Source organism: Rousettus aegyptiacus, unplaced genomic scaffold, assembly GCF_014176215.1.
Source record: "Rousettus aegyptiacus isolate mRouAeg1 unplaced genomic scaffold, mRouAeg1.p scaffold_m13_p_9, whole genome shotgun sequence".
Classification (NCBI taxonomy): Eukaryota; Metazoa; Chordata; class Mammalia; order Chiroptera; family Pteropodidae; genus Rousettus; species Rousettus aegyptiacus.
The window spans coordinates 100,851,311-100,877,863 of NW_023416312.1; the positions used below are offsets into that span (position 1 = coordinate 100,851,311).

General features: G+C 61.6%; 1 protein-coding gene across 2 annotated transcripts; it reads left to right on the forward strand.

The window, feature by feature from the left end:
* Positions 1 to 25,537, forward strand: FLNA (filamin A). Of its 2 annotated transcripts, XM_036226506.1 has the most exons (48): positions 1 to 141; positions 3,270 to 3,757; positions 6,744 to 6,992; positions 7,107 to 7,204; positions 7,326 to 7,473; positions 8,022 to 8,140; positions 8,226 to 8,303; positions 8,398 to 8,560; positions 8,661 to 8,861; positions 9,404 to 9,541; positions 9,627 to 9,750; positions 9,874 to 10,010; positions 10,115 to 10,308; positions 10,482 to 10,595; positions 10,685 to 10,828; positions 11,589 to 11,712; positions 11,795 to 11,955; positions 12,046 to 12,136; positions 12,219 to 12,388; positions 12,574 to 12,691; positions 12,790 to 13,052; positions 13,279 to 13,876; positions 13,973 to 14,146; positions 14,228 to 14,390; positions 14,473 to 14,633; positions 14,731 to 14,901; positions 15,286 to 15,409; positions 15,498 to 15,654; positions 16,284 to 16,473; positions 16,629 to 16,652; positions 18,964 to 19,211; positions 19,315 to 19,410; positions 19,587 to 19,689; positions 19,777 to 19,917; positions 20,026 to 20,154; positions 20,343 to 20,516; positions 20,613 to 20,774; positions 20,862 to 21,065; positions 21,142 to 21,294; positions 21,400 to 21,522; positions 21,619 to 21,885; positions 22,016 to 22,153; positions 22,353 to 22,468; positions 23,016 to 23,148; positions 23,890 to 24,066; positions 24,241 to 24,459; positions 24,544 to 24,747; positions 25,053 to 25,537. In XM_036226506.1, the coding sequence occupies exons 2-48, from the start codon at positions 3,385 to 3,387 to the stop codon at positions 25,238 to 25,240; spliced, it is 7,944 nt and encodes a 2,647-aa protein (XP_036082399.1). In that variant the 5' UTR covers positions 1 to 141; positions 3,270 to 3,384; the 3' UTR covers positions 25,241 to 25,537. The 2 variants fall into 2 exon arrangements, with proteins under 2 accessions (XP_036082399.1, XP_036082400.1); XM_036226507.1 differs by lacking the exon at positions 16,629 to 16,652.
* The last annotated feature ends 1,016 nt before the right edge of the window (positions 25,538 to 26,553 follow it).

A 26,553-nucleotide genomic window follows, 5' to 3' on the forward strand; every position in this document is an offset into this window, starting at 1 on the left:
AGAAGGCGGGCGGCGGCGGCCCATTCGCGTGGAGGCGCGCGGCGCGCAGCGGATGCCAGCGGAGCCCCGAGGCGCCGGGCGCGGGCGCGAAGGCGAGCTGGGCGCCACCCTGCGGTAGCGGGCCGCCCGCAGGGACAGCAGGTGAGGCCTCCGCGGCTGGGCTCCACGCGAGATGGTCACCGCGCTGCTCGCGGACCCGGGGCGGGGTGGTGAAGGTGAGCGGAGAAGCCCCGAGAACGCAGACGCCGGCGCGCACTCAGGCCCAAGCCTGGTGTGGCTGGGGTGCTTGAGCGCAGGGCAGGGCCACCTGCGTCTGGGAGTGCTGTGCCCCGGGGCTGCCTTCCCTAGTGTCCCCGTGAAGCTGTACCTGTACCCAGGAGTGTGGAAGGCCAAGGCCATGGATGGCCTTGAGAGAGAGGGGTCTGAGCGTTTGGCAGAATATGGGCTCGCATGGATGCCCATGAGCTGGCCACTGCATGACTGGGAAGGATGTTGAGAGAGTAGGACATACTGTGGACTGAAGGCGAGTGGCCATCTGGAAGGACACTTCCAAGCCAGAGTCCCCTGTGGGAGGGCAACAGCAGGTTCTTCACTGGCACTGGTCCTCCTTGAACACAGGGGAGCTGGTTACGGGGCTGCTGCACTTCATAGGGACCAGGGCAGGGCCGTGGCCAGGCATAGGAAGCAAGGTCTCCGACAAGCCAGATTTCTGGGCTGGGCCCTGAGCCATGTCCCAGGTTGGCTCTGAGCTGGATGTTCACCTCCAGCCAGGATGTGAGCATAAATAATGCCCAGATTCTCATGCTACTGGGGTCCAGAAAAAGCAGGTGAAGTCCACTGGCAGGCATACCTGTACATGTTCCAGGCTACAAGGTCAAGGTGGGAGCTCAGAAAATGAGTGCCCTCACCTGCCACACCTGGACTTGCCTTGGCAGCCCAGGTCTCTTCTCACTGAGCCATTCAGAGGCTTTCTTCACTAGCTGAAGTGCTCCTGTGGGAGGGCCCGGCCTGGGGTCTGAGGGCTGGGGGTGGGGTGGGGGGCGGGGTGTGTCTAACATCCAAGAATCTACTCCAAATAAGGGAAAATATGAAAGAGTTGGATTTAGGCTTCCAAGGACTGACTGCCTGATCTGGGGGCTTTAGGATGGGGCGCCATCTGGTGGTGATACTATGTCCCCTAGGGACAAAAGCCCTTTACACCCCTATCCCTAGTCTCCCCCAAATAGGGAAAGCCTGGGGCTGGCTGGAAGCCAGGACACCCAGCTCTCTCCCCCTTTCCGCTGGCGTTGACTACTGGTCAGTTACTCTGACTCAGTTTCCCTGCTCTCTGAAGATTAAGAAGTGAATACTGATGACTCAGTTGGATGGCACTTGGTGAAAAGAAAATCAATTCTTGATGTAATGCTGTCCTTGGGAACTCGCTTTCCAGTGGGGCAGAGGAAGCAGAAAAACAACTCGGCCTGTGTTTGAATGGGACCTGGTAGGGAAGGGTCCATCTGTGTCCCCCCTTCACGGCTCTCCCTTCCATCTCCACCCCAGTTACCAGACTGTGGTATGGAGTTTTCGTGCAGGTGTGATTGACAGTGGTCAAGAGAGGGGAAGTGGCGCAGGAGTTGGGCCTCAGATTGGGAAATGGTATTTGGAGTCCCTACCACCATCTTTGGTGATGAAAAACCAGTGGGATGACAGGCGGCCTCGAAATGAGTGTGCTGGAGGGCAGGGGAGATGCCAGCTCGGAGCACAGCCCCGCCGCCGCGGGTACCGCAGACCTGAGGCACGCTCCAGTCAACCATATTTGGCCATGACGTGCTGGCTGAACCAGGGCCTTCTGTCTCACAGGCCTTTAGCAGAAAATTACTACTAGTGTGCAGCTCAATCTAAGAATCGAGCAGGAGGAACAGAAACCTAAAGAAGGGAGCATCCTGGAGAGGGGAGGTACACGGGACTGGGAGGAATGAGTCCACTCTGGTGACGAAGCGATAGATAGGGTGGCTTCTCTTGACTGAAGATGGTAGCAGTGTGTCCCCAACAGGCCTCTCGCTGGTTCCCGTCTCCCCACAGCAGCCTCCCCACCCCACTGTCTCCAGAGTTACTACCAGAAAATTAATTTTGTGTGAATAGGTTCCCCATTGCCTTTGGGGCACAGTCCAGGTTCCTCAGTCCTTCCAGGAACAAGGCTTTGGAAGAACAGCCTTCCGTGATTTCCCCCTCAGTGCCCTGGCCCCCTGTCCTGGGGAAGGGCCCTCTGCAAGGCCAGGGTACTGAAGCCTACCGAGACGCAGGGGCTCAGAGACTGCCAAGCCTTATTGGAACCCCCAGTAGGCCGCTGGGTCTGGAAGGGGCCCCCGCCTGGCCATCTCCTGGGTCACACGGGGCTCGGGGGCCATTCAGACAGGAGAGGAAACCCCCAGTGCCCCAGGTGGACGGCAACCCCAGGCGGACACTGGCTGTCTCTGCACGCATCACATGGCGCCCTCTGCCAGTGCCCATTGGCACGCCCAGCCCCTTCCAAGACTGCTTGCTCCTGGAGTGCTGGCGGCCTCCTGGCCCAGTGCCCCATTTCCTCCCGAGTGGAGCAGGGAGGGAGGGAAGCGCTGGGGACTGGCGAGCGCAGGTGCACAGGCCAGCCTGGGCCATGAGGTCAGGGGGCCGGCCTAGGGCACCGGCTCTGCCGGGGGGCCTCCTACTCTAGTGGGGGGAACCGGTTCAAAGCGCTTGCCACAGAGCCTGGCCCGGGCCCTGCTCTCCAAGTGCTCGCCTTTAGCCTTTAGGATCGGGCCCCTTCCTGGTGCTGCCGGGTCGGCTGGCTGGGGTGTGGTCGGGGAACCCCAGTCGCTGGAGCCCGGGGGAAGTGAGGGTGGCGGAGGCTGCGGGGGACGGGGTGGAGCCCACATGACTCAGGGAGGGCTAGCTACGCCACCCCCTGCAGGGGCCTTGGGGAAGGAAAGTCCCTTGTATGGCGTGCTAGTTGGAGACCAAGTGGTCCAGCGCCATACGCTGCTCAGCCTTTCCTCGCTCCAGCGTTTCCTGCAGCACTGGCGCGAGGCTGCGGTACTTGGGTATGTCCTTGCCCCCTTTGGGGCCCAGCGGCCCTCCCCGGAGCACAGGGGTCGGGTCAAAACGGCAGGGGCAGGGGGGCTTTGGGGAGCATTCCAACGGGTGGGGCGGGGCGGGCCATCCCTGAAGCCCCACCCACGACCCCGCCCCGCCTCGACCCCGCCCCATAGCCCCGCCCCCACCCGCATTTAAAGGGCTCGCTCTCTCCACAGCGCAACCTCCGCTGTCTGCATCCTCCCGCGGACGCTGAAGTGCCTGCGACTTTAATTAAAGGGCCGTCCCCTCGCCTAGGCTGCAGCACCGCCCCTCGGCTCCTCGCGCCTCAAAATGAGTAGCTCCCACTCCCGGGCCGGCCAGAGCGCGGCGGGCGTGGCTCCGGGTGGCGGTGCAGACACGCGAGACGCCGAGATGCCGGCCACCGAGAAGGACCTGGCGGAGGACGCCCCGTGGAAGAAGATCCAGCAGAACACATTCACGCGCTGGTGCAACGAGCACCTCAAATGCGTGAGCAAGCGCATCGCCAACCTGCAGACGGACCTGAGCGACGGGCTGCGTCTTATCGCGCTGCTCGAGGTGCTCAGCCAGAAGAAGATGCACCGCAAGCACAACCAGAGGCCCACCTTCCGCCAGATGCAGCTGGAGAACGTGTCGGTGGCGCTCGAGTTCCTGGACCGCGAGAGCATCAAGCTCGTGTCCATTGGTGAGGGCGTGTGCAGCCCCGTGGCGCCGGGAGGGCGAGGGTGAGGGCGGGGGCTCCATGCATCTTCCCATCTTCCCCTGGTAGACCCCTCCCAGCCACCCCCCTGAGCCCTGGCGCTGCCCCGGCTCCCCCCCACCTCAGGCTGCTCAGCTACGCGCGGGCCTCAAGAACAAAGGCGCGCTGGCAGACCGGCCAGGCGGGTGTGCGGACCGCTACGCGCCCCCGCCCGCCGCGCCCCGGCTGGCCTGAGCCCAGGCTGAGCTCACATCCTCCGCAGGCCGCGCCCCCACCGTTTCACCCGTGGTGGGAGAGGGCCAGAAGGGTGGGCACTGGCCAGATTCTGGCCTTGCGCCCAGCGCCCCATCCCTGTGGAGGGGGAGGACCGGGTTCTCCACCCCCTACGGCAGTTTGGAGAGGGCCTTCTGGCTTTCAGGCGCCCCTGTGGTTCCTAAACAAGGGAGTTGGAGTTTCTGGTCCCATTGTTTAGGGCTCTCAGTTTTTTCTGGCCCTGGAAGATTCCCCCACACACCCCAAGATGGCTCCAATCTCCAGTTTAGATCTCCCCCAGGGAATTTAGGGGACCAGAGTGGGATATGGCTAGCAAAATGGCACCTGAGATGAGTGTGGATGTCAGCCAGTGAAGTGAGCTGGTTTGTAGTCTACTAAGACACCGAGTTACCCTTGGTCTTGGGCCAAACTCTTGCTTCCATATAGGACTTGCTTTTCTGAAGCTAGAATGCAAGAGATGGTTGGGAGGTAGGTACTCCAGCGTGTGCTGGGCTCACGGCCAGCCGTGTCCATGTCATTTGGCTGGTGATGCTGGCATTGACTGGGCCTACTGTAGCATCCCTGGCTCTTCTCAAGATGGAACCCACTCAGGGACAGGCACCCAAACTGGTGACTTGGGGAAAGGTACAACAGGGAGAGAAGAAGGGGCATGAACTTTCTTCTCTCAGAATTAAAAGGGGCCTTCCAGTTGTCCCTCTGGCCCTGGCACAAGAGAATGAGCCTACGAAAGTAAGAAACTAAGATCCAGGTGCCCCCGACCACTCAGAGGGCAGGTCTCACGAACCTCACCTCTTTCTTTGGAATGCCAGTGGAGGCCGCGGCCCACCCCCAGTCCCAGCCTCAGTCTAGCCAAGCTGAGTCATCTCTGAGCCTTGGGTGGGTGGGGGGGCAACCGGATGTGGGGAGGCGGGCCACACCCCAGCTGTCTGGGGGGGTCTCCCCCCTCCTCCCTTCTTCTCTTGTGAGCTGGCTGGAGCAGGCCTAGTTCCCAGAGCTTTGCCATATAAGGCAAAAAAATGTTGGAAAGCAGCAGTGATTAGGGGAGGGAGGGGGTAGGCTGCTGGGGCCTGGGGAAAGGGGGTGGGATGGGGCGGGGCCTTCCAACCAGGCAGTCTCCCAGTCCTAGCGGGTCCTCCCCTCCCTCTTTTGTGAGGGGAATTGAGATGGTTTAGGCCTGCCTTCTGTGGACCAGGGGGTGGATCCAGCCTGGCCAAGCCTGACCCACCAGGGTTGATGAGCTTGGCCTTGTGTGTCGCCTCAGGGGTCACAGCAGGACTTTAAGGATGGTGGCCTGGTAGGAAGCCCTGGCTGGTCCTGTGCTTCCCTAAACCTTCTAGTCACCCCTAGTCTGAAGTCTCTTCTTCACCGACCCATCATTTGGGGACAATGCAAGGCAGTATTGCAGGACCAGGACTAACCCCAGTCTGGGAACTGGGAGGCCACTCCGCTTTGAGTGGCTCGGCCAGCCCTCAAGGTGCTGCCTGCTGGATTCAGAGGCCACCTGTCATTGATGGCCCTTTTGGTGGCATCCATCCCCTTCTCCCCACCCCCAAGTTGACTCACTAGACAAGCATTTTCTCTTGATTGGGGGGTGGGGTGGAGACGCAGTAGCGATTTCAAAGATGAGCTCTTAGGAAGCCCGCCTGTTCTCAGCCCCACCTTCAGCCCCCCACTCTGAGGCTGAGACCCAGAGGGCCTTGGGTGGGGCCGAGAGGAGTTGCCATAGTGACAGGGTGCAGGGTGCCCGCCCTAACCACTTCCCCTGTGGTTAGCTTGGTGGCTGCCCGCCCTAGGCCCAGCAGCCCGTTAGGTGGCAAAGAGGGCGGGTTGGGCTCTGCTGAGGCAGCGGGAGTCGGAGACCCCACCCATGGCCTCTGCTACCCCAGTTCTCAAGCCTGCGCCCTGGGTGCCCGACCCAGGCGCACTGACTCTGCCCTCTTTGGGCTGGGTAAGGGGGCCCCCAGAATACCTTCTGCCTATCACCCTGGCTGACAGGCCATTCCTGCTGGGCCCCAGTGAGTCAGGGCCATGTGGCCCAATCAGCGAGCTCCCAGAATGGCTCTATGGGGGGGTACTGAGGAAGTAGGGTTGGGGCTCACACCCTCTACCCAAAGTGTCCTTGCCCAACGCTTCCACTTCCTTGCCTCATGCCGCCCACCTTAGGGGAGCAAGCACTTGTATTTCCCAACTGCCCCACCCACTAGCCTTCCTCTTCCTCAGCCCCAGCTCCCCCTCCGCTGCCAGCACCAAGCCAAGGGCCCTGACACCCAGGACCAGTGGGGCCGGGCTATTCCTCCTGCTTGTTCCCTAGAGATCCCTGGAGATGGGCAGTGGGCTGTTTCTGGGGTAGCTGCAAAGCACTCACCCCACTCGCTCCAGGGGCCTCCCCTGGCCCTGTCTGCTGCCTTCAGCTGTCATCAGTCCTGGGCCGCCAGGGCCCTGGGGCCTCCAGCGGCAACCCCTCATTTTGCCGAATTGTTACCTCATGTCTACAGGTGTGTCGCCTTCCCCTAGAAAGGTCCTTCATCTCTGAAACTACCCGCACTCCCTCAGGGGTCCTGGGGAGAACCCACATCCCACCCTGCCCCACAGAGTCCTCCCTCCCTGGGGTCCCCCGTGCAGCCACACTCCGCACTGTCTCGGAGCCACTTGAAATACACCCATGCACAGAGACACACTGCCACTCCTTTCCTCACAGACAGCAAAGCCATCGTGGATGGCAACCTGAAGCTCATCTTGGGCCTCATCTGGACCCTGATCCTGCATTACTCCATCTCCATGCCCATGTGGGATGAGGAGGAGGATGAGGAAGCCAAGAAGCAGACACCCAAGCAGAGGCTCCTGGGCTGGATCCAGAACAAGCTGCCGCAGCTGCCCATCACCAACTTCAGTCGGGACTGGCAGAGCGGCAGGGCCCTGGGTGCCCTTGTCGATAGCTGTGCCCCAGGTAAGGGTCGTGGGGGTGGGGGTGGGGGCCTGAGGCCATCTGCGAGTGGGCTGAGGCGGCGGCCTGCAAGGGGGTCTGGTAGTCCCTAGCCTCATCTTTCCTTTTGTACCACAGGCCTATGTCCTGACTGGGACTCCTGGGACGCCAGCAAGCCTGTGAACAATGCGCGAGAAGCCATGCAACAGGCCGATGACTGGCTGGGCATCCCTCAGGTACGGCCCTGCCTGGGCTCCCAGGGCTGTCTGGGGACCACAGTTCCAGTGGGGAGAGGTGTCGCATCCCAGGACCTTGAGGCGTGGAGGGCAAATGGCTCTTGTTTTCTACCTGTGACAGGTGATCACTCCAGAGGAGATCGTGGACCCCAATGTTGACGAACACTCTGTCATGACCTACCTGTCCCAGTTCCCCAAGGCCAAGCTGAAGCCAGGGGCTCCCCTGCGGCCCAAGCTGAACCCCAAGAAAGCCCGAGCCTACGGGCCAGGTGAGGGAGCTGGGCCGGGGATGCTCTGGTGCGCTGACCTTTCTGCAGGACAGGGTACTTTCTAAATTTGGAGGTCCCTGGGAGCCTTCAGAAATGTGGTGACTAGGTTATTAAATGCTCCCTGAGAGTCAGACAGACAGGAATGGGTTGGGGCTGGTCAAAAGTGGCCACTTGTGACTAGCCATCAGCCCAAGGTAAGGCGGAGTGTGTTCGGGAAGCCAGGACCTAACTGCTTTACTGTAAATGGAGACGAAACCCAGCCAAGGTATCACACAGGAGCGAGGGCCCAGGCAAACCCATGTGAGCGTTCCAGAAAACAGGCCCAGGCCTGTCTCCTAGCAAGAGTGCAGCTGGGCCCAAGGCCGGGCTCCATGCGCCAGAGTTCACGCTGAACTGACTCACCCAGTTGAGAGCGTTCCTGACGGGCCCAGCAGGGAGGGGAGCTGAGCCTGCGGCAGGACATGCTGCCGGAGGGAGGGCGATGGGGTGGAGGGGTCAGGCAGCGGCCCTAACAGCCAGCCCGTGGCTTCCCCACTCTCCCCTGGCAGGCATCGAGCCCACGGGCAATATGGTGAAGAAGCGGGCAGAGTTTACCGTGGAGACCAGAAGTGCCGGCCAGGGAGAGGTGCTGGTGTATGTGGAGGACCCGGCCGGACACCAGGAGGAGGTATGGCAGGCGGGCAGGGCAGTGCGGTCCCTCCATCTGGAGGAACTGTTCTTACCAGAGGCTCACGGGTTCCTTCTCGCCACAGGCAAAGGTGACTGCCAATAACGACAAGAACCGTACCTTCTCTGTTTGGTATGTCCCCGAGGTGACGGGGACTCACAAGGTGAGCCCTCAGCCCCTGGGGAGGCTGGCGGCAGGGCCATCGGCTGCAGAGTCCCAACGCCACCCTCACAGCCTGCCCCTCTTGGAAACAACAGGTCACTGTGCTCTTTGCGGGCCAGCATATTGCCAAGAGCCCTTTCGAGGTGTATGTGGACAAGTCCCAGGGTGACGCTAGCAAAGTGACTGCCCAGGGCCCCGGCCTGGAACCCAGCGGCAACATCGCCAATAAGACCACCTACTTTGAGATCTTCACGGCAGGTGAGGGGAGGCTGCTGAGGCAGGCAGGTCTGGGGAGGGAGCCACTGCGGCCCAGGAGCAGCCCGGAGGCTCTAGGAGCTGAGCCGGTACCTTGTGGCAGGAGCTGGCACGGGCGAGGTGGAGGTCATGATCCAGGACCCTGCAGGACAGAAGGGCACCGTGGAACCTCAGCTGGAGGCGCGGGGCGACAGCACCTATCGCTGTAGCTACCAGCCCACCATGGAGGGTGTCCACACGGTACACGTCACCTTCGCCGGTGTGCCCATCCCTCGAAGCCCCTACACTGTCACTGTCGGCCAAGGTAGGCTGGTTTTGGCCGCCCCGCACTGGAGTCTCCCGTGGGAGGGGCAGCAGGGTGGGTCCCACCCCGGCACCCTGGGTCTCTGCTTCCACTGTCTGGGTGCGCTCTCTTTCCTCCCCTGCTGGGGCCCTTCCGCCTCCTCCTCCTCTCGCCCCCTCCGTGCCTGTCTCTCTCTCTCTCTTTCTCTTCACGCTTTCACCTTTGGAAGAACTCGCTCCAGCTGTCTAGAAACCTGCTGCTCTCTGCTCTGCCTACAGGGTCAACGGTACTTGGATCTGTCTTCCTCTGGGAGGGGAGGAGGGGGCTGGGCAGGGGTGGGGGGCTAGTGTGGAGCGGACGGGAGGAGGCCACCGCATCCTGGCTGGAGCTGCGGGTCCTGGGGTCACAGTCCCTCTCAGTCCTTTCTTGCATGTCCCTTGCTACCCCGTGGGGCCAAGTTCTGAGGGCCCCTGCCCCCATCCTGATGTCCCAGCCCTATGGGAGGCCAGGGAGGGGTCACCCAGAGCCAGCTTCCAGTGACTTAGCCAGCCCTGTGCCCACAGCATGTAACCCGGGTGCCTGCCGTGCCGTCGGCCGGGGCCTCCAGCCCAAGGGCGTGCGGGTGAAGGAGACTGCCGACTTCAAGGTGTACACAAAAGGCGCAGGCAGTGGGGAGCTGAAGGTTACCGTGAAGGGTCCCAGTAAGTTGGCTTGCGGCTAGGGTGGGCGATGGCATCCCCAGGGCCGCTGTCGGGCAAGCCTGAGGTCCTCCCTTGTCTCTGGCAGAGGGCGAGGAGCGTGTGAAGCAGAAGGACCTGGGGGATGGCGTCTATGGCTTCGAATATTACCCCATGGCCCCTGGCACATACACCGTCACCATCACGTGGGGCGGCCAGAACATCGGGCGCAGGTGAGGCCCTTGGCAGAGTGTTCAGAGCCAAGGTGGCCCATTTCTCCCCTGCGCTGGGCTCAGGGTGGTGCCTCTCTGGGGTGGTGGCCCTCAGCACTGCCCTGTGTGGCTCTTTCTCTGCAGTCCCTTTGAGGTGAAGGTGGGCACCGAGTGTGGCAATCAGAAGGTGCGGGCCTGGGGCCCCGGACTGGAGGGTGGCGTCGTTGGCAAGTCAGCGGACTTCGTGGTGGAGGCCATTGGGGATGACGTAGGCACCCTGGGTAAGTCGGAGACTGCAGGGCGAGCACTGGGGGGCAGAGGGTAGCAAGGGCTGGCCCCGCCTTCCAGGCTCCAGGGTACTGACGGAACTGGTGGCTGTTGTCAGGCTTCTCAGTGGAGGGCCCGTCGCAGGCCAAGATCGAATGTGACGACAAGGGTGATGGCTCCTGTGATGTGCGCTACTGGCCTCAGGAGGCTGGCGAGTACGCTGTGCACGTGCTCTGCAACAGCGAGGATATCCGCCTCAGCCCCTTCATGGCTGACATCCGCGAGGCTCCGCAGGACTTCCACCCAGACAGGGTAAAGCGCATACGCTGCTGGCGGGGTGTTGGCCCCCTTGCCCCTCTGCCTGGGGGCTGGGCTGGGAGAGGGTCCAAGCTCTGGGCAGGTATCCCTGGCAGTGTGTTCCTGCTACCCTCATGTCCTTGGGGGCCCACACTTGGTCCCCTGAGATCTGGGTGACCTCCCATCAGGTGAAGGCACGTGGGCCTGGATTGGAGAAGACCGGCGTGGCCGTCAACAAGCCAGCAGAGTTCACAGTGGATGCCAAGCACGGCGGGAAGGCCCCTCTCCGGGTTCAAGTGCAGGTGCGGTGCCCGCCCACCCATGGCAGAGTGTGTGTACGGGGTCAGGTGCCCAGGCCTGGGCACCGACCAGTTGGCCGCTTGCTTTCCAGGACAACGAGGGCTGCCCTGTGGAGGCAACAGTCAAGGATAATGGCAACGGCACTTACAGCTGCTCCTACGTGCCCAGGAAACCCGTGAAACACACAGCCATGGTGTCCTGGGGAGGCGTCAGCATCCCCAACAGCCCTTTCCGGGTGAGCCGGCCCTCTACTGGCCTTGACAGGCCTTTCCCATCTCCCTAGAGCGCCTGTCCTGTTCTCATCCAGCTCTATTAGATAGAACTCCAATTACATACAGCTCGCCCACTGCACTGTACAGCTTCGTGCTTTAGAGTCCAGAGTTGTGCAGCTTTCGTCACCGTTGAAGGTTAGGTCGTTTTTGTCATCCTAAACAGAAACTCCTCTACCCACCAAAGCCCCCTCCACCAGCCCTAAGCAACCAGCGCTCTGTTTTCTGGCTCTGGGCTTGCCTGTTCTAGACATTTGCTAGAGAGGGAATCATGTGACATCTCGCATTTTGTGTCTGGCTGCTTTCACTCAACAAAATGTTTTCATTATGGTTCTTTGATATGGTGGCGTGAACCGGTACTCCTTGTCTTTTCATAGCTGAATGATATTTTGTTGTATTGACAGACCACGGTTTTGTTTTGTTCTGTTTTGATGTTATCCGGTCATTCGTTGATGGACCTTTGGGATTTTTTACCTCTTGGCTGTTGTGAATAGTGCCATCGAACACTTGAGTGCAGGCGTGCAGACGAGAGAGCCCACTTCTCTGAGTAGATAGATTCTTAGGAGTGGAATTCTAGCATCATGTGGTCACATGTTTAGTCATTTGAGGAACCAGACCACTTCCCACTTCTGCAAGGTGGTTGTACCATTTTGCATACCAGCTGGCAGTGGGGGAAGGGACCTCTCGTCCAGGCTGGTCATGCCCTTGTACTTCTGTCCTATGCAGGTGAATGTGGGAGCCGGCAGCCACCCAAACAAGGTCAAGGTGTATGGCCCAGGAGTGGCCAAGACAGGGCTCAAGGCTCATGAGCCCACCTACTTCACCGTGGATTGCACCGAGGCTGGCCAGGGTACGGCCTTACCTTGGGTGGGTGGGCGAGTGGGCGAGGCATCAACACGAGGTCCCAGCCTCTGCTCTCTCCCCTGCTGTAGGCGACGTCAGCATCGGCATCAAGTGTGCCCCTGGCGTGGTGGGCCCTGCTGAGGCCGACATTGACTTTGACATCATCCGAAATGACAATGACACCTTTACAGTCAAGTACACACCCCGCGGAGCCGGCAGCTATACCATCATGGTCCTGTTTGCTGACCAGGTGGGTACTGCTGCTCCTGGCCCCTGACACTGCTGGGTGTCGGGGTGCTGCCCTTCTTTCTCTTAGTACTTTTCCTCCTGCCCACTGCAGGCCACACCCACCAGCCCCATCCGGGTCAAGGTGGAGCCCTCCCATGATGCCAGCAAGGTGAAGGCCGAGGGCCCAGGCCTCAGCCGCACCGGTGAGGACCACCCTATGGAGCGGTCAGGGGATCTCAAGATGGTGGGGCAAAGTGCCCATACATGGTCACTCTGTCTCCTCAGGTGTCGAGCTTGGCAAACCCACCCATTTCACGGTCAATGCCAAAGCTGCTGGCAAAGGCAAACTGGACGTTCAGTTCTCAGGGCTGGCCAAGGGGGATGCAGCGCGCGATGTGGACATCATCGATCACCATGACAACACCTACACGGTCAAGTACACTCCTGTGCAGCAGGTAGCTACCTCACAGCCCTCAGCTACACCCCCCTACACCCACCAAGCCCGTGGGCATAGAAGGCTGGGGGTGGGGAGGAGAGCCAGTGTCTCTCTGACCCCCACCCCTAATGCCTAGGTGGGGAAGCCACAGGCCAGGGAGACCAAGGTCATGACCCAGGCCCTGCCATTTTGCACCCCTTCCAGGGCCCAGTGGGCGTCAATGTCACTTATGGAGGGGATCCCATCCCTAAGAGCCCCTTCTCGGTGGGTGTGTCTCCAAGCCTGGACCTCAGCAAGATCAAGGTGTCTGGCCTTGGAGAGAGTAAGTAGTTGGCGCCCTTGTCATGGTCACTGAGGTTGCCCTAGTGGCAGACTGGGCCTGGTGTCACGGGTCTCTCCCTTCTTTTGTCATCTCAATAGAGGTGGATGTTGGCAAAGACCAGGAGTTCACAGTCAAGTCGAAGGGTGCCGGCGGACAAGGCAAAGTGGCATCCAAGATCGTGGGCCCCTCAGGTGCCTCGGTGCCCTGCAAGGTGGAGCCGGGCCTGGGGGCTGACAACAGTGTCGTGCGCTTTGTGCCCCGCGAAGAGGGGCCCTATGAGGTCGAGGTGACCTATGATGGTGTGCCTGTGCCCGGCAGCCCCTTTCCTCTGGAAGCTGTGTCCCCCACCAAGCCTAGTAAGGTAATTGAGGTATGGGGGCTCCCCCATCTTTTCCAGACTTGCCATTACCCTTTGTCATTTGTGTCTTTATGGCTGATGGCCGTAGCCAGGCCTGTTTGTGCCCCTGTCTGGTGGGAGAGGGAAGCCAGAGCAAGAGGGGGTAGATGGATGGTCAGGCTGGGGGTCCAGGGCCAAGGGTCAGGGAGGTGGCGTGGCTTTGGCTCCTGACCTGCCCCTCCTCCCTCAGGTGAAGGCATTTGGACCGGGGCTGCAGGGGGGCAGCGCGGGCTCCCCTGCCCGCTTCACCATCGACACCAAGGGCGCCGGCACAGGCGGCTTGGGCCTGACCGTGGAGGGCCCCTGTGAGGCCCAGCTCGAGTGCCTGGACAATGGGGATGGTACATGCTCCGTGTCCTACGTCCCCACCGAGCCTGGGGACTACAACATCAACATCCTCTTCGCTGACACCCACATTCCTGGCTCCCCATTCAAGGCCCACGTGGTTCCCTGCTTTGACGCGTCCAAGGTCAAGTGCTCAGGCCCTGGGCTGGAGCGGGCCACTGCCGGCGAGGCAGGCCAGTTCCACGTGGACTGCTCGAGCGCAGGCAGCGCAGAGCTGACCATTGAGATCCGCTCTGAGGCGGGGCTGCCAGCAGAGGTGCACATCCAGGACCACGGCGACGGCACGCATACCATCACCTACATCCCCCTTTGCCCCGGGGCCTACACCGTCACCATCAAATATGGTGGCCAGCCTGTGCCCAACTTCCCCAGCAAGCTGCAGGTGGAGCCCGCAGTAGACACCTCGGGTGTCCAGTGCTATGGGCCTGGGATCGAGGGCCAAGGTGAGAGGCCGCACTGTGGGATAAGTGGGTCCGGGGGTAGCCAGGGCCCACAGAGCTCCTGGAGCCCCATGCATCCTCCTCATCGTCCCCCTGCAGGTGTCTTCCGAGAGGCCACCACCGAGTTCAGTGTGGATGCCCGGGCTCTGACAAAAAGTGGAGGGCCACACGTCAAGGCTCGTGTGGCCAATCCCTCTGGCAACCTGACTGAGACCTATGTGCAGGACTGCGGTGACGGCACGTACAAAGTCGAGTACACACCTTATGAGGAAGGTATGTGCTGGGGCTCCCAAGGGATGGGGGGACGGGGTGGGGGGACCTGGGCTCCTCTTTACCTGGCCTGCTGTCCTCCAGGACTTCACTCTGTGGACGTGACCTACGATGGCAGCCCTGTGCCCAGCAGCCCCTTCCAGGTGCCCGTGACCGAGGGCTGTGACCCCTCCCGAGTGCGTGTCCATGGGCCAGGCATCCAAAGTGGCACCACCAACAAGCCCAACAAGTTCACTGTGGAGACCAGGTGAGCAAGCGCCCAGGAGGCAGGGGTCATCTGCGATGGGCCTTGGAACCCCAGGCAATAACTAGCTGTCTGTTTGGACCAGGGGAGCTGGCACAGGGGGCCTAGGCCTCGCTGTGGAGGGCCCCTCTGAGGCCAAGATGTCTTGCATGGATAACAAGGATGGCAGCTGCTCGGTCGAGTACATCCCCTATGAGGCTGGCACTTACAGCCTCAATGTCACCTACGGTGGCCACCAAGTACCAGGTGAGGGGGGCAGGTCGGCTGGGGCTGCACTGGGACCCCCTGCTCGCCATCCGCTCTGTCTCACACAGCTGCTGTCCCTCCGCATCCCCCTGTTCAGGCAGTCCTTTCAAGGTTCCTGTGCATGATGTGACAGACGCAACGAAGGTCAAGTGCTCCGGGCCTGGCCTGAGCCCAGGCATGGTCCGCGCCAACCTCCCTCAGTCCTTCCAGGTGGACACGAGCAAGGCCGGTGTGGCCCCACTGCAGGTCAAAGTGCAGGGGCCCAAAGGTGAGTGTCCACATACCTGGGAGCCGGGGGTCCGGAAGGCACGGTACTCTTTGAGGGGCCAGGGAAGGAGAGTGGAGGCCCAGCACTCGAGAGGCCGGAGCAGTTGTGGAGGAGTCTAGGGTGACAGGGGGACCATTAGGACGTAGAACAGATAGGACTTCAACACTGAGCATATGTTGCAGAAGGGAGAGAGGGCTAGGGTCCAAGATGGCACCCAGATTTGTGTCTGGCGTCACGAGGGCTTGGGGCCATTCCTGGGCATGCGCAAATGAGGTCCAAGCTTGGGGTGAGGGCTGGGTGCACGGCTGAGCTCTGGTTGTCCAATGTGGTAGGGCTGAGGGCCCAGGAGACTGGCTGAGATTCTGTTTTGGGGATGGGGGCCAGGCCTGGTGGAACCAGTGGATGTGGTGGACAATGCCGATGGCACCCAGACTGTCAACTACGTGCCCAGCCGCGAAGGGCCATACAGCATCTCTGTGCTGTACGGGGAAGAGGAGGTGCCCCGCAGGTAAGAGGCGGTCCACTGCCTGGGGCGGCGGGGGGCGGGCTGGGCATCGAGAGGCTTCCTAACTGCTTACGACATGCTGGCCCAACAGCCCCTTCAAGGTCAAGGTGCTGCCTACGCATGATGCCAGCAAGGTGAAGGCCAGTGGCCCTGGGCTCAATACCACTGGCGTGCCTGCCAGCCTGCCTGTGGAGTTCACCATTGATGCAAAGGACGCAGGGGAGGGCCTGCTGGCCGTCCAGATCACGGTGAGCTGACTGCCTTGGTGGTGGTGGCTGCCTGGTTCTGCTGAACTGCCGATCCAGGCACAGGGAGGGCAAGGGAAGGGAGGGGCCCAGGCCTGAGCGATGTGTATAGCGTGGGGCATGTAGCTGGGACAGCACAGGCCTCCTTCCCGTAGGGTGGTGGTGACAGGCACAGGCTTCCCTACCCACACACTCACTGCTGACAGTGAGCACATTATCAAAGCCCTTAATTCCTCAGCTTGCCCACTTGCAGCATTCTAGACCAGGTGTAAGTATAAGATCCTGACATCTTCCGGGATACTCCTAGTGCTAGGGCATGCCCTGGGGTGCAGGATGGGAGTCAAGAGGTACTCACAGGGATAAAGCAGGATGGGTGCTGAGCTCTCTGGCCCTGTCTATTAACATTTGGGGACAGGAAGCTTTGGACATTTTGAGACTTCCCTGCTGGGCGATGGACGTGGGGAAATAAAGGACAGTGCTGGATGCAGGCAGCCATTTTGGGCCATAGTGGTTGAGTGACTAGGAGCCTATCCCTCTAACAGTGATGCTTGACATCCCTTTGAGAGGGCTTGAGGTGATCCTGGGCCTGGCTAGGCTTAGGCCAACCACCTCTCCTGTGCTCTGCCACACAGGATCCTGAGGGCAAGCCCAAGAAGACACATATCCAAGACAATCACGACGGCACGTACACGGTGGCCTATGTACCAGATGTGACAGGCCGCTACACCATCCTTATCAAGTATGGTGGTGATGAGATCCCCTTCTCTCCGTATCGCGTCCGTGCTGTGCCCACCGGGGATGCCAGCAAATGCACGGTCACAGGTGAGCCTGCCCGCCATCGGCCACGGCGCTCAGCACGGGGCTTGGGTGTGCCTGTGTGCAAGGGCTCGCTGCTTGGGGCAGCGTGTGGGAGTGGGGGCCGCCCCCTTGAGTGACTCACCTGACCTTTCTCCTTGCTCTCTGCCCTCTCACCTCAGTGTCAATCGGAGGTCACGGGCTAGGTAAGCTGCTTGCTGGGGCCGCTCCCAACGCCCCTCCTGCCCAGAGGGCAGCTTCCTTTCCTCTTCCGTGCTGATTCCCAGGACAGTTCCAGCTGCAGCTCTTGGCAGGGACAGAGGGGGGCTGGAGGGTTAGAGCCCAGGGCGGCCTCCGGAGCTGAGCATGAGCGCTCCGGCCCTCCCCCTCTCTGGGCCTCCGTTTCCCCATCTGAGAAGTTGGGTTGCAGCTGAGAGCTTTGGGGTGAGGTGCATCCTGAGAGAGGCACCCCACTGGGGGGTCTGGGGATCTTGGCACCCCGGGGAAGCCCCAGAGGCGGGCAGCAGGCCCTTCCTTCTCGCTTCCTCCTTCCGTGTCAAGGGCTCCTGCATGGGCTAAGGGGACAAGGGGTCTCCCCCGACCAGCGGGAGTCCCCAGCCCTGGCCGGATCCACAGACCCTCATCCCCACCCCCCAGGGGCCTCTGCGTCCCGGGCCGGGGGAGGTGCAGCCTGCATGAGCGGGTGGGGCTGGCTGGTAGTGCAGAAGCACCAGCGTCGACTGCTTGGACGGCCAGCATGGCGGGGCCCGGCCCAGCCTCAGAGCCCCAAAGTGCACTCAGTGGCCCTCCCGCCCTCCCCACCTCCTTCCCTCCCCCTATTCCTGCAGCAGTGACGTTATTCAGAGGGTCCCCAATCAGGCATGGAGGTTCTCCTACTCAGGCATGGGAGGGGAGACCTAGCCCCAGCCAGAAACATCAATGAGGCGACAACTACTTGGGAGGCTCTGAAGGCTGCAGGCCTGGGGCTTGGGTGAGGCAGCCAGGGTGAGAGTTAGGGTACCTAGGGTTTCACAGCCTGGGCTCGATGGCTGTGTAGAGCAGGCCCTGGGACCTAAAGTGACAGGCATGTGCACCTAAGGCAGTGGGACAGGTCCTTGGGGACCAAACGCAAGGTCAGGCCTTGGTTAAGGGAGTGGTCAGTTTCCCTGGCCGCTGCGTGCAGAACAGAGGCAGAGAGCCTCGTCAGGGAGCTGAAGTCGCTTTTAGGCCAGCCAGAGGGATGGCTGGAGCCAGGCTGGTGGCAATGTGGCTGGAAGGGGGCGCCAAATTTGGGGGCATACTTTGAGGATGAAGCAGCCAAGACCTGCTGATGGGCTGGGCGGGAAAAGTGGGGGTTTGAGGGGTAACCAATGAAGTCGGGGCCCAAACCACTAGCTACGTGGTGGGTCCAGGTTCCCAGCAGGGGCGGACAGGTGTGGATGGGTATGAGGTGAGGCCTCCCAGGGCAGGGTGGGCAGCAGGTGGCCGGGTCTAGAGCTCAGGAGAGCTGCTGAAGGCCAGCACGGAGCCCAGTGCACCAGGGGAACTCGGTGGCAGGCTGGCTGCGGAGCCCCTTGAACTTAGCCCTGGAGCGGGTTCCGTGCTCCTGGTGGTTTGCCTGGTGGGGGGAGGGGGCAGCCTGCCTCTTGCTGCCAGGCCTCACAGCCTGCAACCCCCGAGCCTCCACGGCTGAGCCCAGGTCGTAACGTCACTGTCCCTCCCCTTTCCTCGGGCACTCTGGGGCCCTGGAGGCTGCTCAGCTGCTCTGCCCTTGCAACCTAGCGGCGGTGGCTGTGGCTTGGGCCTCCTTTTTCCCCTTCCCTCTCGGTGCTGCCACTGCCTGTTCGCTGTGCTGCTAGGGCGCTAATCCCGCTGCCTCCCCGCTTCTCTGCTCCCGGCTCCCTGCCTGCTCCGGGCCGGGCCTGGCCGCCCCTCGCCACAAGCCTCCGGTTGAGCAAACATTCTCAGTTGTCAGGAAACTCCAGTTTCACTTTCAGGCCTGGGGGGCGGGAGGCGAGTATCACGATCCCCCACACTGCAGCAGGACTCCGCCTCACCGCGTCCGCTCACAGCACTGGGGGCCGGGGCCAGGCCGCAGGGGCGAAGGCAGCTGTGGGCCCAGCCAGAGCGCTGGCGTTGGTCAGCGTGGTCCACAGCACCGGCTGAGGCTGAGTTGGCAGGGGAGGTGGCAGCAAACACTTGTGCCCTGACGGCAGCAGCGCCCCATGGGCCTCCAGGCCCTTCCTTCCTCCCCAGACACCTGGGTGCCACCCGTCGGGCATTTGCCACATTGGGGATACCCACAAGACAGGACTCCCTGGCTTGAGGTGGCTCGGGGGAACCTTTCCTGCCTTCTGAGAAACTACTCACCGTCCCAGCTTGGGGGTGGGGGCGGGAGGCCTGGCTGTGCTTGGTGGTAGCAGTAAAAGGCCTGGGCGGGCAGCAGGCGGATGGGAGCTGCCCGAGCGCCAAGCTCATGCCCCGGCCCCCCTTCGGGGACCCGCCCTGCCCCACCAGGTGCTGGCATCGGCCCCACCATCCAGATCGGGGAGGAGACAGTGATCACTGTGGACACCAAGGCGGCGGGCAAAGGCAAGGTGACCTGCACTGTGTGCACACCCGATGGCTCTGAGGTGGACGTGGACGTGGTCGAGAATGAGGACGGCACCTTCGACATCTTCTACACGGCCCCACAGCCGGGCAAATACGTCATCTGTGTGCGCTTTGGCGGCGAGCACGTGCCCAACAGCCCCTTCCAAGTGACGGTCAGGAGGGGTCAGGGGTGAGGGGTCTGGGTGGGGCCTGTCCTGTCCCCCTGGGGTTCCCGTGTAATGACAGAATCTCAAGCTCTTGTTCATCGCTCTGCAGGCTCTGGCTGGGGAACAGCCCACAACACAGACCCCAGTGCGGCCTCAGCAGCTGGCCCCACCGTACACCTACGCCCAGGGCGGCCAGCAGACCTGGGTATGGCCTGGCCCACCTCCCGGCTCACCTAGCTCTAGGGGACATTTGGGGGCTGGCCAGCTGGGTTTCCCATGAGGCCCCATTCTGGCACATGTAAGGAGGGGCCCCAGATCCTCTAGCTAGGGACTCCTTCCCCTCCTACAGCCCCTCACTTGAGGCTTCTGTCTCCACTGCAGGCACCAGAGAGACCCCTGGTAGGTGTCAATGGGCTGGATGTGACCAGCCTGAGGCCCTTCGACCTTGTCATCCCCTTCACCATCAAGAAGGGCGAGATCACTGGTGAGTGGGGACAGGAAGGAGCTTGGGAGCCCCAGAGAGCAGGGTGTGCCTACGGGCTGCCCTGACCCTGGCCCCACTGCCCTGCAGGAGAAGTGCGCATGCCCTCGGGCAAGGTGGCACAGCCAGCCATCACCGACAATAAGGACGGCACTGTGACTGTGCGCTACGCACCCAGCGAGGCCGGCCTACACGAGATGGACATCCGCTATGACAATATGCACATCCCAGGTGTGTCCCCACAGCATTCCACCACTGCCTCGTAGAGACCTGGGGCTGAGGGGAGGACTGGGGACGACACAAGGTCCCAATTACACACGGCTCTTCTTCTGGCCTCAGGAAGCCCCCTGCAGTTCTATGTGGATTACGTCAACTGCGGCCATGTCACTGCTTACGGGCCTGGCCTCACCCACGGAGTAGTGAACAAGCCTGCTGTCTTCACTGTCAACACCAAGGACGCGGGAGAGGGTGAGTGGCAGCTCTAGTCCTGACCCGCCCGTGTGCCGTGGGATACCCTCATCTTGCAGAGAGCTGGACACAGGAGAGACACCCCCGAATGGGGCCCCCTGCCTTGCCGCCCTTGCCTGTTGGGGTTTTTCCTCATCAGTGCAGTGTCCCTGAGTGCAGTCCCAACCCTCACCCATGACTCTCTCCAGGGGGCTTGTCCCTGGCCATCGAGGGCCCATCCAAAGCAGAAATCAGCTGCACCGACAACCAGGATGGGACGTGTAGCGTCTCCTACCTGCCCGTGCTTCCTGGTGACTACAGCATCCTGGTCAAGTACAACGATCAGCACATCCCAGGCAGCCCCTTCACCGCCAGGGTCACAGGTGAGTGCCACCAGGAATAGTGTCAGGAGGCGGCAGGTGGCAGGCTGGGCGCAGTCTTTCTTTGCGCCGAGATACCAAGCGACTATCTTCTACCAGGTGATGACTCGATGCGCATGTCCCACCTGAAGGTGGGCTCTGCTGCTGACATCCCCATCAACATCTCCGAGACGGACCTCAGTCTGCTGACGGCCACGGTGGTGCCGCCCTCGGGCCGGGAAGAGCCCTGTCTGCTAAAGCGGCTGCGCAATGGCCATGTGGGTAAGAGGCCAAGGGGCAGGGCCTTCTGGAAAGGAGGGAGTGGGGGGACATCCCTTTCCCTGGCTGACAGCTCTGCCCTGTGCCCAGGGATCTCGTTCGTGCCCAAGGAGACAGGAGAGCATCTAGTGCATGTGAAGAAGGGCGGCCAGCACGTGGCCAGCAGCCCCATCCCAGTGGTGATCAGCCAGTCGGAGATTGGGGATGCCAGCCGTGTGCGGGTCTCAGGCCAGGGCCTCCACGAAGGCCATACCTTTGAGCCTGCAGAGTTTATCATTGACACCCGTGATGCAGGTAAGCGGCGGTGGCCTGCCAGCCAGAGTGAAACCACTGTGCTGGGCTTCCTGGCTCAGGGGTGTCTCTCCCACAGGCTATGGCGGGCTCAGCCTGTCCATCGAGGGTCCTAGTAAGGTAGACATCAACACAGAAGACCTGGAGGATGGTACGTGCAGGGTCACCTACTGCCCCACGGAGCCTGGAAACTACATCATCAACATCAAGTTCGCTGACCAGCACGTTCCTGGTGAGTGCAGCACACAGTCACCTCTCTTTACCGCGACCGTCCTTGCTGCACCCCAGGACTGGAATGTAACCTGTGTGGGGCACGGGCTGTGCTTTCTTTCTGCAGGCAGCCCCTTCTCCGTGAAGGTGACAGGCGAGGGCCGGGTGAAAGAGAGCATCACGCGCAGGCGACGGGCCCCTTCGGTGGCCAACGTTGGCAGTCATTGTGACCTCAGCCTAAAGATCCCCGGTAGGAGCTGTAGGGAACCACAGAGGAGTTCTGGTGGCCCCAAGCAGAAGGTTGGAGCCTAGAGCTCCTGCTCACCAGACTGTCCCCTCCTTACAGAAATTAACATCCAGGACATGACGGCCCAGGTGACCAGCCCATCAGGCAAGACCCATGAGGCCGAGATCGTGGAAGGGGAGAACCACACGTACTGCATCCGCTTCGTGCCTGCCGAGATGGGCATGCACACAGTCAGCGTCAAGTACAAGGGCCAGCACGTGCCTGGGAGCCCCTTCCAGTTCACCGTGGGGCCCCTAGGGGAAGGGGGAGCCCACAAGGTCCGCGCCGGAGGCCCTGGCCTGGAGAGGGCTGAAGCCGGAGTGCCAGGTAGGCCTGCTTCCTGAGAGGCTCTTGCTCTCCTGGGCAGGGTAGGGGGATGGAGGAAGATCAGCTGTGCTTGGAGGGGGCCAAGGCCAGGCTTGCAGCCCACCCATGACAACACACTGCTTTCCCGCAGCGGAATTCAGCATTTGGACCAGGGAAGCTGGCGCTGGGGGCCTGGCCATTGCCGTCGAGGGCCCCAGCAAGGCTGAGATCTCCTTTGAGGACCGCAAGGATGGCTCCTGTGGCGTGGCTTATGTGGTCCAGGAGCCAGGTACTGAGGACCTAGCTGGGGGCAGGAGAGGTGGCGCCTTGGTGCGGGCGTTGGTCCAGGTCTATGCAGACAGCCCTACCCAGCTCCCCCCTCCACCTCGCGAACCCGGGGCTGCCCAGGCTGTTCGTGGGAGGCGGGAGGCTAGAACACTGACGAGTGGGGGCCTCCCAGCATGCCTTCTGTGCTCTCTCCTGCCCAGGTGACTACGAGGTCTCAGTCAAGTTCAACGAGGAGCACATCCCCGACAGCCCCTTCGTGGTGCCTGTGGCTTCTCCGTCTGGCGACGCCCGCCGCCTTACTGTTTCTAGTCTTCAGGTGAGGCACTGAGAGAAACCGCCCGCCTGGGGCTCCTGGGCCCGGCCAGACCAGAGCCACTGCACGGAGCAGGCCTCGACCCTGTGTCGAGTGACCTGCCCAGCCCAGCTCAGGGCGTCAGGCCTCTGCTCTGGCCGGGTACAGCCCACACTTGGGGTTGGCAGGAAGCACCCCTGCCCACCGCGTGGAGTTTTTCTCGTGTCTCAGGTCTAAAGGCTTTGAACAGAAGCCTGTGCCCTTTGAGCACCAGGGCTGAGGTTTAAAGAGGGACAGCCTACAAGGGCTGAGTGCCGCCCGCAGGGTGGGGCCGCCCTCCCTTCATGCTGCCCAGGTGTGTGACTGCAGAGCATGGATGTCTGGGGGCGGGGGCGTGTGCCTGTCGCTTGCTGCCCCTCGAGAATCAATGGCTCTCCCTCTTTAAACCAAGTTGGACGCCAGATGGGTAAGTGCAATCCTGTGGGCCTCCTGCTTCCGGGGTCCTGCGCCCCGTCTTCACCCCAGCCTTCACCCCAGCCACCCCGTCTAACCACATCTGCTGTGCTTCCAGGAGTCAGGGCTAAAGGTCAACCAGCCAGCCTCTTTTGCAGTCAGCCTGAACGGGGCCAAGGGGGCGATCGATGCCAAGGTGCACAGCCCCTCGGGAGCCCTGGAGGAGTGCTATGTCACAGAGATCGACCAAGGTGAGGCTCTGTCCCTACCCGGCCACCCAGCCATCTTCGCTGGCCCCGCTGAGAGCAGCAGGCCTGCCCAGCTGGCTGGAAGCAGGCCGAGAGTACAAAAGGAAGGTACAGATTCTGTAGGCAGCTGAGACAGGGTGCACACACCTGGGCTCCATCAGCCAGGCAACCCTGCTGCTTCCGTGACCCACACCCTTGGGAATCTGACTCAGCAGCCACAACTGTGGGCGGCACGATGCAGTCTCCTGAGTCTTGCCAAGGGGATGCCTGGCCCTTTAGCCAGGTGTGGCACTTGCAGGCAGGCCTGGGGCAGCCCGGGGGTAGGAGTGGGTGAGAGCAACTGCTGGGCCAAGTTTCACTAGTCTCACAACCAAGTGCTGCCCCTTCCCAGCTGCGGGACCTCGAGCAAGTTCCTGCCTGCCTCTGAGCCCCAGTTAACATGCCGGGAACGTGGCATTCGTGGTAACCTTGCTAAAGAGGCAGTGAGCCGCGTGCTTTGCTTGCAAACAATTTCAGTCCAAATGAGCCACGATAGCAGGCTGCTTGGGCATCTAAGGCTTCACCCCTCAGATTTTAGGAGGTCTGTGCTCTGGGGGGTGTGGGTGCCCGGCGTGGTCTGTGGAAGAAGCAGGGTGGGCCTCGTGGGCTGGCTGGACTCAGGCTGGCGGGCAAGGGAAGCAGGTGCCACTTGCTTGCTTTTGAAAGAGGGACCCCAGGTCCACAACACGCCCCTCTGCTCCTTAGATAAGTATGCGGTGCGCTTTATCCCACGGGAGAATGGTATCTACCTGATTGATGTCAAGTTCAATGGCACCCACATCCCTGGAAGCCCCTTCAAGATCCGAGTTGGGGAGCCTGGGCATGGAGGGGACCCAGGCCTGGTGTCTGCCTATGGAGCCGGCCTGGAAGGCGGCGTCACAGGTAGGTCAGTGGGTATAGCTTCCAGTATGTGGACACAGCTGCTGGGGCCCTTCCTCTAAGCTCTCAGTGACAACCCAAGGCGCACAGAAGTGACAGCTATGCTGGGGGTTAGGAAATGGGGCAGAGGGTAGGGAAATGGGCCAGGCCAGCTCTGCCCGACCTCTGCTCCCACAGGGAGCCCGGCTGAGTTTATCGTGAACACAAGCAATGCGGGAGCTGGTGCCCTATCCGTGACCATCGATGGGCCCTCCAAGGTGAAGATGGATTGCCAGGAGTGCCCTGAGGGCTACCGTGTCACCTATACCCCCATGGCACCTGGCAGCTACCTCATCTCCATCAAGTATGGTGGCCCCTACCACATTGGGGGCAGCCCCTTCAAGGCCAAGGTCACAGGTGAGCCTCACATCAGACTGCTAGTGCCCAGCCCAACACCTGGCACTCCGGCCGCCTCTTAGCCCCGCCTGCTCCACCCTGCAGGTCCCCGTCTTGTCAGCAACCACAGCCTCCATGAGACATCGTCGGTGTTTGTGGACTCTCTGACCAAGACTGCCAGTGCTCCCCAGCATGCCACCCCTGGCCCAGGTCCCACCGATGCCAGCAAGGTGCTGGCCAAGGGCCTGGGGCTGAGCAAGGCCTACGCAGGCCAGAAGAGCAGCTTCACCGTAGACTGCAGCAAAGCAGGTGGGTGCCTAGGACACGGGAGGGGGGTGGAGGGGTGGGAATGCTTTTGGGGGTGTGGCTGTCACTTCCCATCCGGGCCCCCCTGCCCTCTGTACTCTTCAGGAAGGTATCTCGGAGGAGCTGGGGGGGGTTCCTCTGCTGTCCCCAGGAGTCAGGAATGCTGGCAATCTCTTAGGAAGGGCTGTCACCCTGGAATAGGCGAGGGGGTCAGAAGGCTACGGGATAGGAAGAGAAGGGGCTCAGTATGGTTGCAGTGGAAAATAGGGGACCTTGGAGCCTGAGATTGAGGCCCTTTCCTTCCCCAGGCAACAACATGCTGCTGGTGGGGGTACACGGCCCCCGGACACCCTGTGAGGAGATCCTGGTCAAGCACGTGGGCAGCCGGCTCTACAGTGTCTCCTACCTGCTCAAGGACAAGGGGGAGTACACGCTGGTGGTCAAGTGGGGCGATGAGCACATCCCAGGCAGCCCCTACCGTGTCCTGGTGCCCTGAGCTCTGTGCCTGTGCCAGCGGCAGCTCCCAGGACAAGAAGCGTCCCCACGCCCACCCGCCCCGACCCGAGCAGCCCTCCCCCCCAGCCCTGGAGCCCTGGCTAGCCCTGGCCGCCCCGTCACTGCAGCCACCCCCGCCCTGCGCTCACCTGCCTCCACTTGGGCAAAGAAGAGAGGCATTGGTGGTTCCGCCTGTCTTCTTTGATTCTGGGAGGGGTGACGGGTGGGGGCCTGTGCACGACCACCTGCTAGATCTCTTCCCTAGCCGAGGAATAAAGTTCCGCTTCCATTCTCCTGAGACTGGCTTGAGCTTTCTTGCAAGGACACCGGCGGCGTAGATCGAAGCGTGAGCCCAGGCCTGGCCCCCTCCCACTGCCCTGGCACCAAGGGGCTCCTGCTAGCCGCACCCCCTGACTCCAGGAGGGCCCCATCAGTACTTACCTTTTCTGCCTCGCTAGGTTCAGATCAGTGCAGGACAAGGGGTGTACAGCACCCCAAGAACAGGGCCTGGTACTCTTGTCCCAGTCCACACCAGGAACAGAGGCCGTCCTAGGGGAGGGCCAGGCCATGGCCAGGCTGCAGGAGGCAAAGTGCTGGGTGGAAGGACCAGATAAGCAGGTCTCGAAATCACAGCAGGTGCATGTCATCTCCTAGGCATCTGAGATGCGCCACCACTCCTTGGATAAGGGATAAGGTACTGTCAAGGCCCCTCAGTGAATAGGTGGCAGCTTTCGAGAACCTGCCAGCTAGGCTGCACAGGTTGTCCCACTCCTACCTGGCCCCAGGTGTCCTTGCCTGTCTTGCCCTCCCTCCCTGAGCATTGCCATGGCTCCGTCTTGCCATCAATGTCCTGGGGCAATCTGAGCCCCTCAATTAAAGGCCCCCTCTGCATCCCCGTCCATCGCATCCCACACCCCTCGTAACATCTCTAAAAACTAAAAGAAATCACCCAGTGCCCCACACCGGGTTGTCCCTGCGTGGTTATTCCGCCCTCTGCACACATTCTCATTCTGTACCTCTGCCATGGGCTGCAGGGAGCCTGCTCCCCCACTTCGGAGGAAGGGCCCCAAAGTCAGCAAAGACTCAGCATTCAGATCTATGACATCCTCAGCTGAGCAGCTCCGGTCATGCTAGCCATGCCCCTTCCTGGAAGCATTTTCTGGGCCAGCAAAAGGCCAGAGCCCAGGGCACAGTGGCATCTTGGTCACTGCCTAGTAAGAAAGCATGAGCTCAGGGAGGGAGAAGATTAAGCAATGGCCAATGGCCAGCTCCGCAAGCCCCCATTCTCCCCACCCCAGCAGGAGGTGGAGGAAA

Coding starts and splice junctions, on each gene's coding strand:
- FLNA (XM_036226506.1), top strand. CDS start 3,385: ATGAGTAGCTCCCACTCCCGGGCCGGCCAGAGCGCGGCGGGCGTGGCT. Junction 15,410..15,497: donor GAAGAGGAGGTGCCCCGCAG/GTAAGAGGCGGT, acceptor CTGGCCCAACAG/CCCCTTCAAGGTCAAGGTGC. Junction 15,655..16,283: donor TGCTGGCCGTCCAGATCACG/GTGAGCTGACTG, acceptor TCTGCCACACAG/GATCCTGAGGGCAAGCCCAA.